The sequence below is a fragment of the Archocentrus centrarchus genome, chromosome 17, assembly GCF_007364275.1.
Source record: "Archocentrus centrarchus isolate MPI-CPG fArcCen1 chromosome 17, fArcCen1, whole genome shotgun sequence".
NCBI lineage: Eukaryota > Metazoa > Chordata > Actinopteri > Cichliformes > Cichlidae > Archocentrus > Archocentrus centrarchus.
Window position 1 is genome coordinate 23336246 of NC_044362.1, and position 19169 is coordinate 23355414.

The 19169-nt window shown below is 38.2% G+C and overlaps 1 protein-coding gene and 1 long non-coding RNA gene across 2 annotated transcripts in view; one reads left to right on the forward strand and one right to left on the reverse strand.

The window, feature by feature from the left end:
* The first annotated feature begins 3948 nt into the window (after window positions 1–3948).
* On the forward strand, window positions 3949–6967 carry LOC115796244 (uncharacterized). The gene is made up of 2 exons (XR_004021292.1): window positions 3949–4073; window positions 6828–6967. It is a non-coding gene; the product is annotated as an uncharacterized LOC115796244 (long non-coding RNA).
* Window positions 6968–15685: 8718 nt separating this feature from the next.
* Window positions 15686–19169, reverse strand: part of e2f5 (E2F transcription factor 5) — a 28169-nt gene continuing 24685 nt past the window's right edge. Inside the window, exon 8 of the mRNA XM_030752110.1 lies at window positions 15686–15892. Coding sequence (XP_030607970.1) covers window positions 15840–15892 — 53 coding nt within the window. The 3' untranslated portion in view covers window positions 15686–15839. The remainder of the gene's footprint in view (window positions 15893–19169) is intronic.

A 19169-nucleotide genomic window follows, 5' to 3' on the forward strand; every position in this document is an offset into this window, starting at 1 on the left:
CATCCATTACCAGCACTGCAGGTTTCAACTGGGACTCCATAGACCTATCAGGAGAACCTTAACAAGGTGAACCAAGCCCAACAAGAAACCCTTCCTCCACCAGTTTACTTGGAACCACTTTGTTCAGGTCTTTTTTTAACATTTGCTTGCTGACATCTAATTCAAGATGTGCTGCCAAGGACAACAAATCTTATTGATGGCCCGATAACCTCAGCTACATGGACATTACAGTATCTAAACATCATTTCAGTGTATTCATATATAACAAGGTGTAAAATTGGGTTGAAATGTGTATTTTGTAATGGGTTTACTAATAACCATCCAAACAATTACAAAACAGTTTACCTCTCGAATCCAGAGCTTGCACCTTGGTACCTTTTAGTCAGCCAACTTTTTTGAAGGAATCCACCTGAAGAAGTTGGAAGTTGGAATCAGCTAACTGATTTCCTGTTTCTATGTCTGAGTAAGCACGCAGTCTTTCTGTTCCTGAGACCATCCCTGGGTCAAGTAACACGATTCCTGTTTCTGGGTTTAAATTTGTAGTTCGGTTCCTGAGTATATCCTTCGGTCAGCTAATCAATTTCCTCTTTCTGAATTATCACACACCCTTCCTGTTCTCCAGTTTGTACTAGTTCTCCTAACAAGAGTGAACTGATCTACCCCCAGTTGACATCTGCTGTCACTAGCCAGCATTTCTGCAGGTTGTGCACCTCTCGATTTTTGTAACCTGGCACATTGCGCAACTGCTACCATAGCTGGGTTGAAGAAATGAGTGTACGATTGTGGTGGCTCTTACTGCCATTTTGAGGATATATCAGTGCAGAAACTCAGAGGTTGCAACAGTAAAAAAAAAAAAAAAAAAAAAAAAAATTTTACTTTGTGGGGGGAAAAGAACTAGAAACATAAAAATAGCTGCCTGTTTACTAGAAATGTGTGACAGTCCTGACTAAAATTGAAACTAACATTTCTTTCTTTTTTTTTAATGTACATAAGGACAGATAGACCAGGGGAAAACATACAGTAAATACTTGGGGAAAGATTCAATCCCAGGCCTCTTTATTAGAATCACAACATATACTCTACCTAGTGAGATAAACTGGAACCCCAAATTGCAGGATTTCCAAACTAAGATGGGTTATTTACTGCACTCATTGTAAAAGTGCAGTAGAAAAAGGTTCAGTGTAAAACTAAATAGGAGAAACTCACATTGGATTCCAGGATAAATCTATAAGCAGCCATAACACACTTTCTTACAAAGGTTTAATTTTTCAGAAATTGAGGGAAACCTTTTTCCCATGTGTCAAAGTCACTGCAAGGTAAATAAGAGAGTATTGTGCAGTACTCTGTTATCTCACAGTAGTGGTACATTTTGAAGTTGCTGATGAGCACATGAACTGCAGACACACTTTTATATAAATCAGCACATGAACTGTAGCCACACAAAGGTTGAAAGACACGTCCACTGCTGTGTGAATGTGAAACTGAAAGTGAAGCAAAATTCCCCTGCAAGTATTTCTAAAAAAACCAGATAAAGATTAAAAAAAATCTAAAATCTAAATGGTACGTATAATACACAGTTCATAATAGTCCAATTATTCATGTGTTCTATAGAACTGTAATGTTATATTAATTCTATATGCTTTAGAAAATGTTGATAATTGTGAAGGATCCCTTAGTCAGGCTGAAGTTTGGACTTTGACTGGGCCATTGCAACAGCTTGAATCTTTTCTTTCAGTCAATCTATTGCAGATTTGCTGCTGTGTTTGGGATCAATGTCCCATTGTGTGACTCAGTTCCAGTTTTATCTCTCTTTATTTTGTTTATCTCTCAGACAGATAACAGATGATATAGTCAACTCAATTACTCCAATGTGCCAGGTCCTGTGGCTGCAACACAAGCCCAAATCATCACCACTGTGTTTGACAGTTGGTATGAGGTGCTCTGTGTTCGATTTTCACCAAATGTTGTGCTGAGAAAATGTGGTGCATTATGGTCAAACCACTCCACTTTGTCTTGTCTGTCTAAAGGACATTGTTCTAGAGGTGTTGTAGTTGTTCAAACGCAACTTTGTAAACCCAAGATGTGCTGTTCTGTTCTTTTTAGAGAGAAAAGTCTTTCTCCAGGCAAGCCTTCCAAACAAGCAATACTTTGTCAGTTTTTGCAATTGTACTGTCATGAACTTTAACATTTAGCATGTTAACTGAGGCCTGTTGTCTGCCTTGCTGTGCAAACTTGGATGGAAGTCTTCAACAGTTTGTTTTCTCCCTTTGAAAGTTTTCCTTTGTTTGCCTCATTTGTTTGTACCATTGTCTACATTTGTGTCCTCATTTTAATTAAAGATAACACAAAGAAGTTCTGTTATATATTTTTCATTTCTTTTATCAATCATTTGGGAAATTAGATGAGAAGTTTGTTTCTCAACTGAAGTCTCAGGCTACAAGTTTGAAGCAACTAAACAAACCTCTTTACTAGGTTTCAAACATCATGTGGCATTTCAGTGAATGACTACAGTGGCCCAATTTTCAAATAGCCCAGGTTCTACTGAAGGAAAGGACATTAGCTATTTCTACGTATCTTACAAAATGTAAATAACTTTCCATGTCATGAAATCTAGAGTATATGGTATGACTTTGGCATGAATAAGCATTTGCCCAAAAGCCAGACAAGATGGATTCAGTGTAATTGGAACATCAGCCATAACACACTCATGGCTAGTGAGGCAAAGAAAGCTTGATGTCTTAAAAACTGATGGAAGTATTTTCCTTATGTGTGAAAGTTATGTTGGATCTATCAAAAATCTCTCACTATGGTAAAGAAAAGTATAATATGAGGTAATTTAATGCATCAGATTCAAAGTCAGATTAAAATGGCCCATGGAATTTCATCTGACTTGTAAAAAATCCATCCTTTGTGTAAGAAAATAAAAAATAAAATCTGATTCATCAAAATTCTTCAAAATATCAGATGTTTGGGGGTCTAAAATCAAATTTTGTGGCAATGGCTTTCTGCTCCATTCCCTGGTTTTGCATATGCAGATTTTATAATCTCATACTTTTGCTCCTAAGTACGAGTTTGTAGCTTACCCTTGACTCCTACACTTGCCGTGATTGTCTCAGATGAAATGAGCTGATACCAATTAAAATGTATCTTTTAGTATTTCTTAAAACTTTATTTTGCATGTGCTTTCTTCCATTTTATATTATTGAGTTGTACTATACTGGGGTTGTACTGTATGAGGTTTCAAAAACTCAGTTTTGACCTGCGTGGCAGGAGGCATACAGGAAACAAATGGGGTTCACCAATCTGTGAGTATTTATGCAGGATGGTTAAAGGTAGAGCAACACAGTTACACACCTTATTCCATGGTGGACTGCAAAGAAGAGAAGAGTGCATGAACATCATTATGGAAAAGGTTAATTTCTCTGTTTTTTGTTGTTTTTTTCTTAATGTTGAACATCAATTACAAGGAAAATGTGTCACATATACATCAGACACTAAGAGTGAAATATCTGATAAAACCCAGTTGCACCATAAGATAATGTATTCATTCACAGTGATTAATCATTTGTGTAGTACAGCACAACAATCTGAACTTCCTACATCTCTCTCCCTTGAATGTAATTCTTTATGCTTTTGACAGGCAGCAACATGTTTCCATTAAACATTAGCACCAAGGGCAATTATTGGATGTTTAAAAAATATTGGCAGAGAAAAGAATGGACAGGACAGATGTGGTGAGGTAGGAGGAAAATTCAGTCAGCCAATATTTCAGAGATTCATTTAGAAACAAACGGAGCATTTAAAACTATCTCAGTAAAAACTGGATGATTTCCTTGCTTTGTATTCATGCTGGATAAATCTTTAACATCATGCTGAGAGAAACATTCAAACCCATTACTTAAACAGAAACAGCAACATTGCAGTGTAAAAATACCTCAGTGACGCCCCTTTAAACACGCCCTTATTCTTGCACTTATATCACTGGCAGCTAACAGTGTGTGATTAATGTTCAGCTCAGTTTCACTTCTATAGACGTCTTGGTGCTGATTGTTTCTTCCTTTCTTCAGACAAAGGTAATGTCACAAGGTTGAAATATTTTACTATTTTTTTTTCTGAATTGCTAAAAACTAACACCCATTCTGTGAGCTAGATCTTCAGTGTTTTAAGCCAACTAAATGAATCACTGGACATTCTCACTCTCAGAAAAATATTCCAGCATCTTTTTTCATGATCTGGTTGATTACAGCACAAGTGTCACTTGAAATTCTTCATCATTTTACTAATGTGACAGAAGACAGTTCAAGACAGGCCAGCAGTGTAAAGCAGGGTTATAATAGTTTTGGATTTTACATTATAGTGTAGTTTTAGTTCGTTTTTACTTTTTTTCTCTAATTCTGTTAGTTTTCAGAGTGGTTTTGCTCATTTTTATTAGTTTTTATTTTTGGTTTCATGTTTAGTTTTAGTTAGTTTCAGTATTAGTTTTAGTATTTTCATACTTAATCTGGTGCAAGATTCAAGGCTCAAAAGTGACTATTGTGTAATGAAAACTCGACAAAAGATAGCCTTTAAAAAAATATATTCAACAACCACTTGTTCACAAGACAGCAGCAATGCATGCTAAATGTGTGTAATATTGACACACATGAGAAAGAAAGAAAGAAAAATATGAACTCAATAAATTCTATAATAAACTCCCAATAAAGTTAAGCATCAATGCAGTAAATTAACAACACCTACATGTGGTGTTTAACAAAATCAAACACTTTGAAGGAATCAAAGCTCAAATCCAGCTGTATCCTGATGTTCTCCACCACCTGAAGCTGCTTCTGTTTTGAAGCTAGCTTGGTTAGATGCTCCTAATTAGACTTGCAGGGTCTTTACGGCCTCTGTACACAACCTACGTAAGTGGCCGATCTCATTTATGCTTGTGTAGCTGGATTGTGTGTTTTAATTACCTTGTGGTCGTGTGCTGGTGTTTTATATGCGGTGCTGGCTGGGACTCTTTTTTCTTTTTTTTCGGTCCTCGCTCTTTATGCTGGTTTTTTTTGGCTGCAAACACATTTGTCCCCGTTTTTTCACTTTCTTCATTCCCTCATGTCAGTCTCCCTCCAGGAATTTGCTGACATTTGTGAGTCCTTATATTGATGCTTTGATTATTATTTCTGATTGTTATTCTCTAACTGATAAAGTAGGCGGCGAAAAGTAGCCGGAAACGCACATGGACTAAACAGGTTAATCACAGGGTTGTGGGCTGCCTGGACCCAACAACTAGTCACGTTTCTCCAGAGGCGCACGCCAGGTTACCCCGTAGGAAGAGAGCGGTTTCCGTAGCTGCCTTGTGTGCGCTTCTCAGGTGGACTTTGATGTTGGTGGTTTTTTCCTGACTGAGAAGTGTTCCGCACGTTTTTCATCATCCACAACACTCGCTTCTGTTTGTGCTATCATAATCAAAGAAACTCCATATGGGACTGTGCTGCTTTCTCGGCAGACCGCTGTCATTACTCGATGAACACGCGCACGCACACACACAGTTGCGCGATGGCGCTCCCAGCTTGAACTCGGAGAGCGGAAACGATGATTTCATATCAAGCCACAATGCTTTAAAAAATGACAAACAAGAAAATGAAAGTCAGTTTATCTATAATTTCAGTTAGTTTTAGTTTTGTAAACTCACAATTCAGTTTTAGTTAGTTATCGTTTTTTTCCTTTTAATTATAGTTTTTATTTATTTCAGTTAACGACAATGATTTTTCAAAGTACACTTACTGCCTGTATCACACCCAGACAGAAACCAGTATTCAACTTAATCATGTCTGAAACAAGGGAAATCGTTAAATGGGTTTAGTAACTGAACGAGCTGTGCTGTCAGCTTGTACACTGTGTTACCTGTGATGTTGTCAGCTTGTACTTTGTGCTACCTGTGGTCCTATAGAGTATACTGTATAAATATACAAGTGTAACCACTGTCACTGGGAGCTAACTGTGTGTGATTTATATTCAGCACTCGAGTTTTAAGCTCAGTTTCACTTCTATAGAAGTTTGAGTCACTCATTGCTTCTTCCTCTATTCAGATGAAGGTAAAATAAGTTTGAAATGTTTTACTTATTTTTCTGAATTGCTTCTAGCTGACCAGCTACTTCTGGATGTGGCGAGGCTCAGGGAGGAGAGGGCCTTTAATGTTGTAGCTCCCAAACTGTGTAATTTGTTGCCTTTGCACATTAGACAGGCCTCTACACGGGTCAGTTTTATATCTGCTGTTAAGACCTACCTCTTCTCTTTGGCGTTCAACCCAATGTGAGATGTTGATTTGATTTTGTTTTTGTTTCTACTCATCTAAAACGTGTCTCCTATTTCTATTCCTGCTTTAAATTTGTTTTGTATTTTATTCAAATGTATTTTTTGTTTGTGTGCTCCGCACGTTGGTCAGTGGATGCTGTTCTTTAAGTGCTTTATAAACAAAGTTTCATCCTATTTGACTTTGTCAGACAGGTTCTATTTAAAGGATTTCTTGATTTAACAATTCTTTTCTCACAGGACAATGTAGGCTTTTTTTCTTTTAATGAATGACATCTTTCAAAAACTGCATTTTATATTTATTCAGGTTATCTTTGTCTAATGTTAGACTTCATTTGATAATCTGAAAAGTGTAAGTATAACAAATACGCAAAAAACTAAAAAGGGGCAAATATTTTTTCTCTGCACTGCAAATTAATGGCAAAGAAATCTGAGTTCATAAGATATTCTTGTTTTAAACAGTAATCAAAGCAACACTACTTGTGATTACTGGCTGGCTGTTATAAAAATTCAGACTTTTTTTTTTTTTTCAGGAAAACACTGGATGTACATGACAACTATTGATTAACTGCTGAAAGAAAGTCATCAAAAATGGGAAACGCACCATCAGAGAGCAACATGGGCAACAACCTGAGATGCTGGAAGTGTTATAAATTACTTCCTCCATGCAAAAGCTTCGATGATTATTGCCAACAGACTATTAATGGGCAACATGTGTATGCATTCCATGGAGGGCAATATTATAGACCAGTTGGCAAGGATAATATGTACGAGTGTAGGGAATGCTTTTTTAAAAACTAGGAGAGAAGAGAAGAGAAGAGAAGAGAAGAGAAGAGAAGAGAAGAGAAGAGAAGAGAAGAGAAGAGAAGAGAAGAGAAGAGAAGAGAAGAGAAGAGAAGAGAAGAGAAGAGAAGAGAAGAGAAGAGGCCTATGAACTTTAATAAATCATTCAATTAATCAATTCATTTTAACAATCATAGAAAGAAAAACATTATTACACATATTCACAACCCTGCAGAAAAGCAATGTATGAATTTTCAGAAACTGAGAACAAGCAAGTCATTGTTTACAGCACAGAACATTTCCTTCCTCCAAACGGAGATTAAATTAGTTTGAAGATAACCATAAATCAGGCAGTGGCAGTGATGAGTTTCAAGAAATCCGCTTTCTGAAATGCATTATTCCAGTTTCAGTCTCAGTCTGAGACAGCTGATTGGCTGGGGGGGGGGGGGGGGGGGGGGGGGGGGGGGGGGGGGGGGGGTGGGGGGGGGGGGGGGTCCTTTGAGTCCTGGACAACTTCTCTTTGAGTGGACTGAGTGGATTTAGTGCTCTCCCATCTCTCAGCACTCTACAGCACACTCAGGTGTTCATCACAGAGCTGCACGTTCTGTCTCAGAAAACATCTAAAGTTGCTTCCCTACAAAGCATCTCCAACTATGTGTCGTCTTCTGTTGCATTCGTCAACCAGACAGCATGTGGGGGTTTTCCATGCTCATGCATCAAAATGAAGCCCACTTAGAAGCCACTAAAATGCTCCTCAAACTAGTTGTATATAAACCAATGGACCCCAAATGGAGGCAGTCACGCTGCTCAAAGCACTGTCACAGAAATATGCACATGATGTTTCAATAAGTGAAATCCTTACCTTGGTACAAGACTATGACATATCACCAGATTGGACTGATGAGTGTGGGAAAGGAATTGAGTTTTAAATGAGGTCTTCATTCTGAGCTTTCTTGAGGGTCTCCTGCAAATGTTTACTAAATAAACAGATGCTGATTAAAACATTTTTTTTATGTGATGAGAAAAATGATGTAAGAACAGGAAATGTATGTAATGTTGTCTGTCTACATCGGGCATTATACTTATTGTTTTAAATTTGTTAAAATTAAGGCTTTAAAGTATCTATAAGTGTTAGAGAAATATTGAAGGAAGCTTAAAATCGATGTTTTAAGGTTATCCATACACTTGCAGTCATTCTGTGTCTCTATTCACACAATGTCCTTTGATCATGTTCTGGAAAGCATTTAAACTTACATCCAATATATTTTTTGTCTTAATAAAGTGAGCTTAAATCTACAGTGTTTTCTTTGTTTCAATTATTCTATTATGAGTGGTGTAACTTAAATTAAAAGGGTCAAAAATATCAGCAGTACTGTAGTTCAGCTGCATCATTTAGGGTTAAGAATTTGGAGAGAATTTTTAGACTGTAAAATAGCCCGTTATATATTTTAACCCTTTATAGGGCACATGGAAATCCCAGGAAATTCAAATTTTCAACCCTAAGATGTTACTGTCACGGGTCAGCTGTGTGGCAGGCAGGAGATGGACCCAAGATGCGGGACTCAAAAACAGGATTAAATTAAACCTCAGTTATACTTGCTGATCGAAACAGGGTTTACTGAGCTGGATGGAGTTAGCAGCTCAACCTAAGAAAACTTAAGATAGGATACAGACAACCGAAAAAACACACAGTGAGCAGAGCACCACAGATGACAAGGAACAAGGGGAAGAAATCACTAGCGGAACAAATCAGGGCCGGGCCGGGGGCGGGGCAAATGACCGGGCCCTTTATACCCAAATAATAAACATCATTTTACAACATACACATGCCCAGAACAGTGGGAATGTGTATGTTATGAAATGCCACTCAGCTTAGTCCGTAAAAATGCTCCACTTAAGGCCTTTAAGGCCGTTTCACACCGGGTGCGTTGCGTAAAAACGACATGAAATTCCGAATCTTTCGGATGTGAACTTGTCGTGTAACCTACATACACACCGGACGCGCTGTTTTTGCAAATAAATCGCCCTCATAAAACGCACTGGGAAAGAAAGGAAGTCGACATCAAGCGATGATCTAATGAGGCCCTGATGTTTCTAAACAAGAGAAGGAAGAAAGAGAGTTTATGTGTTCATCCAGCTCATAAGAAAGCAGCAGCAGCAGAGAGTTTTATGGCTTGATCCAGGAGTTGAAGCCGCATCACGGATGCTTTCGCGCATATTTCAGGATGTCAGTGGGACAGTTTGAGCTCTTGTTGGCAGAGTTGGGATCACATGTGAGGAGGCAGAGGATAATATCAGAAAGCCGACTGACCCGGAGCAGCATGTAGCTGTGTGTCTGAGGTAAAATATTATGATTTTATTGTCCCATATCACTGTATATTCAGTACATTGGTGCGCGTTTTGAGCTATGACCTCACATGCTGCTAAATGCAGCGCTCTGATTGGTCAGACCTGTTTGTTCAGAAAAATCGAACTTGAACCGAAAAATAAATGCTGCAAATTCGTCCTGTGAAATGACGAGGTTGGTGTGAACGGCTGCATCAAGAACAGGCGAGTCCGAAAAATGCTTTTAACGCACAAAACATTCGCACGGAATTTATGCGTCCGGTCCTTTACACACCAGACGCACAAACAGATCTGACCAATCAGAGCGCTGCATTTAGCAACATGCGAGTTCATAGCTCAAAACGCGCACCAATGTACTGAATATACAGCTGATAACAGTAAACTCATACTATTTTACCTCAGACACACAGCTACACGCTGTTCTAATCCGGTCGGCTTTCTGAAATTATTCTCTGCCTCCTCACATATGATCCCAACTCTGCCAATAACTGCCCACTGACATCCTGAAGTATGCGCCAAAGCGGCCGCGATGCAGCTTCAACTCCTGGATCAAACCATGAAACTGTCCCTGCTGCTGCTTTCTTATGAGTTGGATGAACCCAGAATCTGTTTCTTCCTTCTCTTAAACATCACAAACTCATTACATCGTCGTTTGATGTCGACTTCCTTTCTTTCACAGTGCGTTTTATGAGGGCGATTTATTCGCAAAAACGCAGCGCGTCTGGTGTGAAACGGCCTTTAGAGTGAAAATAAAGCCAGTCATGCAGTCCAACATCTTATTCAATATTTTACACCTACTACATCACTAAAGTCAATCGGTCTTTTAAAGTTTTGAGCAACCATGACTCAGTCCTGACTGTGGCAACCTTTAAAACCCCCGTGTAAAACATGAATGATGGGTGATGTATAGTGGGTTGTATACTGTGCACATTGAGCCATGCATATTGCGATATAATCAAGACAGGGCCCTCCTTCTCCACCTCACCTCGGACGTGACAGAGGCCTTGGCTACCTGAAATCTTATTCTCCTCTCCTCTCTCCCATCCGGGTCCCCTCTAGCCCCGGGCCGGGGGCGTGCCGCCCTCCCAGCCCCTCCAGAAGCTCCGCCCCTGAAAGAAATATACACACCAGCGAATGAGACAACTGGAAACAGCTGGGCAGGAAACACAGGAAGCAAAACTAAACCCAAAGCACAAGGACTAAAGACGAACTGTACCAAAATAAAACAGGAAGCTGCAGCCACAGAGACCAGAACTAAGACATGTGGACCTGACAAAAGATAAACAACACACGGAGATACAAAAAACATTTCAACCTGAAACAGAAACAAATCCAAAACCCAATAATAAACTAGGAATCTAAAAAAAGAAACATGACAGAAGAAACTCAAACAGAACTACAAAAAAGTAAAACACAACACACTGGGCAAAAGACCCAGGGCCATTACAGTTATAAGAGGATGACTTTTTTTTCTTTTATAACTTTTTCCCATGCTATAATGTAAACCAAGTTACCTTATGTGGTTCCTCATGATTAAGATTCAAGAGTTTATGTGAATGTCTTCAAGATAGACAGCTACATACATAAACAGATAGATCTTAAGCCCTCAGTCTTCAATAATAATGCAGATTACTTCAGTCTGCAAATGTGACTATTGTCTAGGTCCATATTGTGGACAATAGTTTGCATATTACCACTCTGAAAAGACAGCATACAAAGAAGTTCTCAAAGTAAATATTTTTCTACTGTTAACTGTTAGCCCCTTTGGTCATGATACAGGTGGGAAAAAAATCTTCTTCTGTCTATATAATCTTTTTGGGTAGGAGATGTCAGACAATGAATATTAAATATATAGAAATTGATGTACATAGTGGTCTACGTGGTGACCAAAGGGCTTATATAAATACATTTTTTCTCCATTTTAGAACTTTGTTTTTCAGTTCAACAGTCAGTCCTAAGATTTATTACTAGTAACTTTAACTCATGATTACATCTTATGCTACATGGCAGCAACATTTAAATGAGTTATAGATTACAATGAGATTCAGGCTGCCATTCCTGTGATATTATTTAAAAAAACATAAATATCAGTTTCACATCTGTAGCTTGGAGACAGTGGGCAATCAGCACAACTTAGCATTAAGACTGGAAACAGGGAAAAACAATCTCTATCTTAAATGTGTAGAAAGGTTTTAAAAATGTAAATGTTGATAAAGCCATGCAAAAATCAACATAATTAGAAACAGGCTGAGTAAGAGCCTCCTCCTCTTTTTTCTTCCCTTTTTTTAAGAGACAGGAGGGAGATTAAGATATTAAATAAATATATATTATAATATACATATATATTAAAAAATAGTATCTGATTGAGTTAAATGTTCTCTCTTTTTTTTTTTTTTAGAAAGATTCCGTACTTGAAATTCTGATTAAAATATCTCCACAGTGACATTAATTTCAAAATTTTAACATCACACTATCTAGTCATTGATTGGGACGTCATCTGTCAATTTAATACATCATGTTTTTTTCATTCCGATCTGTTATTGGCCAAGACGTGTAAAATGGGGGACATTCTCCCTTACCAAACAACAACCAGAATACAAGATTTACAGTGTACTGTATGAGTGAAGTATCTCATGATGTGCAAACGATTTTTAATCATACAACCAAAAAATATAATTTAGTGTTTCACACTCAAAAAAAGAGCCCAAAAATGCATTTTGTTTTGTTTTGTTTTGGTTTGGTTGGTTCATTCAACGGGGCACTGCTGTAGAAATGATGAGAGAGACCTCTGCAGTGATACCTCAGCATCAGACCTAACTGTCTCAGCTACCTGGACTGGACCCAGCCCTACTCACCTTCCACTGGATTCTGGTGTGGACAGACTGCTGCACAGGCTACAGCATGAATAGATGTTTTTATATGACAGTTATTAATCTCCACATATGTGAAATAACTCTCCCACAGGTAGAAGACCTCAGAGCACACTGAATAACTTCAGGTAATATAGTAAGGATGGCAAACCGACATTAAACAGTTGCACATATTTGCACATGCAGCAAAACTTCATTAACTTGAGAATGTATTTCCTGCTGAAAATACAGTGTGACTGCTGGAAGAAGAAAGCTTTTGACCTGCATTGCTGAAAAGCTGCATCCACACAGCAAGAGACCAGCACTGATGATCAAACATAGAAGATGAACGACATTTAGTGACATCAAATGACAAAACCCGATGACTTACAGCTTGTGGTACAACATGAGCGGGTTCCAAATTAAACTTTTCCCAACTGCGAGACAAGTAACTACCAATGAGAGCACAGGATACTTTTGATTGACAAATGTCTAACATAAAACAGGGTAACCTAGGCAACTGGAGCCTGGAATGTCCCTAGCAGCCAACCATCTGTGACAAAGTAATGGACAATGAGCAAATAGCTCACTGTTGTTCTCAGTAAGTTTCCATGTTAATAATGACTTGCATGTCATGGAAATTATGTAATTTGTTAGTACTGAAGAAAAATAGCTCACATCCTGTTATGACCTGATTCCACACTGGCTCTAGGAGGATATAAAGGTTGGCTTTGTGTTTAGTGTGTTATTGTTATTGAGTATCATGGACAGAACTTCGATCCTGCTCCTGTTGTGTCTGCAGGCTTTCCTGCTCATCACTGCCTTTACTTCTTCTGCTTCTGCGGCTCCTCTGGTCACAGTGAGCGATCCAGATCTGGATCAGGTAAGAAGACAGCATTCAAACATGAAAAGAAGGGTGTACATATATAAAATATATAGATAATAACATGTTTGCAGCTTAAATTGACAAAATGTGTTTGACTTTTATCTGACTTTGTGCCCAAATTAATAGGCATTGAAGTTGTCGTAAAATCTATCATTTGAATATGCAGTAATTTGTAATTTGTATCTACAGAGACTGATGAATTAAAGAAGGCTGATGCAATAACAATGCTCCCTTTAATACATCGTATTGGGTAAAATGTGATGAATACTGTAATTTTAACTGCTTTCTATTCAGAAAGGAAGTAAAACCCATAAAACTTTACTTTTAATCTGGTGATATTTACTTGTCTTCTGTTACTCTTACCCTCCGTATTTCTACATTGTGACCACAAGATGGAGTCAGCCCACCTTTATTTGCAAACTATGCTGCAGACAAAATGACCCATTCACTGACGGAAATTCACATACAGTATAGACAGAGGTGGCAAAGGTACAGATGTTCTGTATTTAAGTAGAAGTGCAGATTCTTGAGTTAAAAGGTAGGGGGGGAACCCTAAGATCAGTTGTAATTACTCAACGTGGGGAAAAGAGTCTCAGCTCACAATAATTTCTGTTGTGAGCTCCGGTAGATTTTCTTTCTGCGCAGGCTGTGATCAGCTGCTGCTGCTCTGTGTGGATTTACACAGCTGAGTTCAACAAAATACACTGCCTGGCCAAAAAAAAGTCACCACCAAAAAAAAGGTCACACACTAATATTTTGTTGGACCGCCTTTAGCTTTGATTACGGCATGCATTCGCTGTGGCATTGTTTCGATAAGCTTCTGCATCCCAAAGATTCTCAATGGGGTTGAGGTCTGGACTCTGTGGTGGCCAATCCATGTGTGAAAATGATGTCTCATGCTCCCAGAACCACTCTTTCACAATTCAAGCCCAATGAATCCTGGCATTATCATCTTGGAATATGCCCGTGCCATCAGGGAAGAAAAAATCCATTGATGGAATAACCTGGTCATTCAGTATATTCAGGTAGTCAGCTGACCTCATTCTTTGAGCACATAATGTTGCTGAACCTAGACCTGACCAACTGCAGCAACCCCAGATCATAATCCAGGTGGCGACTTTGTTTTTGGCCAGGCAGTGTATCCTGATAAACTGAGCAGATATTTTAAGTTTACACATCTACATTCTCTACATTCTCACAGAAGAAGTAATATTTCAAAATGTATTCACAGTTTTAGCCGCTCTCCTCCACCATTGCTGCGTTTGAGTTTCATTCAAAATGCATTCTGGGATACTTGGCTGCACCAAGTCCATACAAGTCACCACCAATGAATCCTTGATAATAGGAGCGGAGCAAGAAAACATCTGGGTACTTTGCATGAACTTTATGCGTATTTTGAATCGGAACAGTACTTGGGCTGAGACTGATGACATTTCAAAAGTACACAAGTCCGTACAAGTACGCATATTGAGAAATGGCCCGGGCCTTTTTCAACGCCCAGAAAACTCTTCCCAACAACAGAAACACTCACACAACAACAACAACAACAAAAACCTGGCCTGCATAACTGGCCATGCAGAAAACTTCATTTACTATATAAGAATTACGTTAAAGGGGCATTCCCACAATTGGCTTTTGGTTTGGTGAACTTAATGTTTTAACCTTCTTCTACAAATTATTTGTAACATGAATTATATCCATTATAACGTACTATTTGATGGCATTTAATGTGACATTTTTCTATTGCATTATCGCAATATTTGTAACCTGGGTTACATCTGCTCAATAAAAAAAGAACAAAGCCAGATGTTTAGATGTTGCCAAAAGAACATTCCACTCAGACGGTGCGCTTTGATGCACCTGCAGGTAAGCTGTGGAAACAGACTATTATCTGTATTACTATTTCGGTTTCTCTCTGTTTTCACAGACTGATGAAACAACATCAACTCCTCTCCAGGAAGTTCTGAAAAAAGTGAAATATTGTTCTTGATACAGAAGATTAAAAAAAAAAAAAAAAAGCAGTCAGGACAAGTGCTGTTGTAATTGATCTGTTACCATCATCAGTACATCTCTGTCAAGGAATTTTGTTACAAGAAATTTGTTGCTTTGCCAAATACTAATTTCAAGACAGTAACCAATGCAGCTTTGCATCATGCAAGAAATATCTAGATTCTATGCTGATGTGTATCTTCTGAAAATAAATAAATAAATAAATCTCCAAAGCACCAACTAGTGATGAGGTATAATACATATATGTGCAATTGTGCGGTTTAATATGGGCAGGTGGCCACTTGAATACAAAATGAACAGAGCAAAAGTCACAGTTCTGAGTTATTACCACACCTGACTGAAGGAAAACATCAGGAGCATTCAGACTTCTTCAACCACAGTTTTACCCTGCAAGATATTAACTCCAGCCAGAAAAGTGCTGTCAGTGTACATCTGCATAGTTTAAAAGAGGAGGCACTCGAGGTCTGTATATTGTTTGACTATAGTTTCATTATTTTGCCTCGACTCTCCACTTAACTCCCTCCTCCCTGTCCACGTTGAAATGATTAGCTAGCAGGGATTCTATAAATACTGGAGTGTTTCACAGCTGCATCACACTCCTCGGTTCATCGTGGACAGAACTGTGCTGCTGCTCCTGCTCAGTCTGCAGGTTTTCCTGCTCATCACAGCCTTCACTCCTGCAGATGCAGCCACTCTGGTGACAGCTGATCATCAGCAACAATCTCTGGATGTGGTAACAAAATCCAAAGATCAGCAAGGATTACAGGACGGAATTATTATATGGTCTTTACCTTATAATACAAAGTGCCTTGAGGCGACTGTTTGTCTTGTTTGTGATTTGGCACTATTTAAATAAAATGGAAATAGCAATAAAAAGTGTTAAACCATTTTACTGATGTACCTGGCCTTCAGAGCTGGATAACTGTTGCATCCACTAATGGTTATGTTCTTTAGCAAAATGATTTTCAGCATCTTTCTTTCTTTCTTTCTTTCTTTCTTTCTTTCTTTCTTTCTTTGTTTATTTCTTTATTTCTTTCTTTCTTTCTTTCTTTCTTTCTTTCTTTTTAGCTGAAGCTTGCAAATGCAAGTAAAGAATAAATGTTGTATTTTAACCAGATTTTTTTTGTTGGTGAAGGGAATTACTCTGGATGACAAAAGAAAGGTTAAACAAAGAGCCAAATGACAGATCCACTGTGGCATCCGTCCTGGTGATTGTTCCCTCCTTGGTAAAGTAAGACTAGATTTGCTTTTTTTTTTTTCTTTGCTTTTTTTCCTATTTACAGCAGAATAAGAGAATGTATACTGAGGCATTGATAAGAACACTGATATGAATTGCTAATTATTTGTTTTCCTTGTCGCAGGGGTGGGTCAGCCCTCAAAGTCACAATGACCTTAAGGTAAATTTATAACAACTTTATGCAGTAAGTACAAGACACGAACATGCAAGTAAAATGTCATGTGTAAGATCAGGTCACGGGGTCACGTGCACTGGAAAATGAGTCTGCGTGTGCTAAAAAAATAAGAACAAACTCAGGAGTTCAGATGTCTGCTTAAAGACGATCTGAGCTGAGCTGCTTTCACGTTGAACACCTGCAGACAGGAAACTGTGCTGTAATCTGTTTCTCTCTCTTTTTACAGTTTACGCCAACAACACCGAACCCTTCACAGGAAACTGTGTGTGTGTGTGTGTGTGTGTGTGTGTGTGTGTGTGGTGTGTGTGTGTGTGTGTGTGAATGATCAGAAGAAAAAAAGCTGAAACAAGACCAGAGAGCTGAAGACTGAGACTCCTGCTGATTGCTGCTCATCTTTGACAGTTTTCTTTATCACAAATGTTAAGCGCTGTTTTTTTCATATGCTATTATGAAGTATTTAGCCAGAGGAACTTTGCATCATGTAAGAAAAGTCGATATTTTATGCTGATATGTCCCAGTCACATCAACCCCTACTGTTCAACCATAGCCTTACAGTACAAAACATTCCCTCCAGCTGAAAATGAGTTAGCAAGAAGCACTATATATATATATATATATATATATATATATATATATATATATATATATATATATATATATATATATATATATAGAGAGAGAGAGAGAGAGAGAGAGAGAGAGAGAGAGAGAGAGAGATTCAGATAAATCTACTGATCTTGAAGGAGAAGTCAGAGATTTTTTATATGGTGACAATACACACTTGTAAGAATCATACTTTCTAAGTTCTTCATCAGTTTTCAAACAATAAATCATCATGTTGACATTGATGACCCCACTCTACACCCCTACAAAGTTTTATTAGAATTCATTCAAAACTTTTGGATCTATTGTGTTTACAGACAGAATGACACACACACAGACACAAATTCTACCAGAAACAACACCCTTGGTGGAGGTGTTTATGTCTGCACGGGACACACAAATGCTGCAGAAATTTTTTTTTTATCTTGGTTCACTATTATTTATAATGTGAACCTGTGTCTTATTTTGCCCTTTATCTAACTGTTGCAAACATCAGGTTCACCATAACTAATCTGTCATGCTGTTTCAGATTTAATAATTGAATGGATCTGTATGATGATAAAATGTAATCCTGTTCCCAAGGGACTAAGATTAATGCTTGTCTTCAATATGGTAACGACATTGTTGTAAAAGAAAAGAACTTCATAATATCTCCCCATCTATTAAAGACAGCAGGTTTTCTGTTTTCTTTACAGGGAATTACAGAACAAAGAACTGTAGCTGTAAGCTTGTGAGACAGCACAGCAGTGTGCTTTGTCTGTTGGAAGAAAATATTTAGTAATTGCACGTTTCACAACAGTGAACCCACATCCACACCCACCCACACATAAACGAAACATCTAAGAAAGCCGTTTCGAGTGGGGCTTAAATTACAGTATTTCCCTGAACATTGCCCCACTCAGCTTTCTGTTTGCTGCCGTAAAAGGGAGATAACATCCACTTTAAACCCACACCACTTCCCTCATACTGCAATAACGTAGGCATGGTTGGGGTTTTATGCATGTTAACAGTTTGTCGTGCAAACCATACAGTTAAATTACCTAACCTTAAACCTATAATCTATGTGTTAACAAGGCATGCACATATTCAATCATGACACTACATTCACAGACAAATTTCCAGGTTATGCTTAAGAAAACAGCACGAGACCGAGATTCAAAATCTGCCTTCATGAATGCCGCCACCTCGTGAAAAAATACAAAGCAGTGCAGTGTTTAATAATCCTCATTTCATAATGAAGATTAAGTGTTTAATTTCAGGAATTTGGGAGGTTCCGTGCAACATTTTCAACATTTTACCTTTCAAGCTGTTTGTTTTTATTGCTGTAAAATACCCGAGGGGGGACGGCAGGAAGGAAGCCAAGAGATCAGGTAAATAAACACAGAGTAAATGATGGGATCAAATTAAATCAAGATCAGTTAAACAAACCACTTCAAACATTCTTCATATATGCTGTATGTTTTTGGTCAAGCTACATTTTATCTGCACACACGCCCTTTTCTTTCCGTCTTCAAATGGAAGTCATTTCTTGGTAAAGGGTATATAAAGACGTGTGTGTGTGTGTTTCACGACTTTATCAAACTCTTCAGTCACTCATCATGGACAAAGTCTTGCTGTTGGTCCTTTTGTGTCTGCAGGCATTCCTGCTCATCACAGCCTCATCTGAGATGACAGCTGAACAGCCGCCACCGGTAAGGAGATCCACTTTACAGAATCCAGTGTTTGGATTAGCATTACTTACCACAAAAATCCAAATAGAAGAGGACGATGTGGTTTTTAAGTGTTAAATATCTGCTTCTTTTTCCCAGACAGAGGAGGTAACTACTATAGACAACACAAACATGAAAAGCCCACAAAACCCACAAAAAGGCTGTCGTGTGATGCAAGGAGGATGTCGACGAAGCCAGTTGGTGAGGCCAATTTCTGTATTAAAAAATAATAATAATTAATTATTTAACCAATTAATGATATTAATTCTAGTATTTA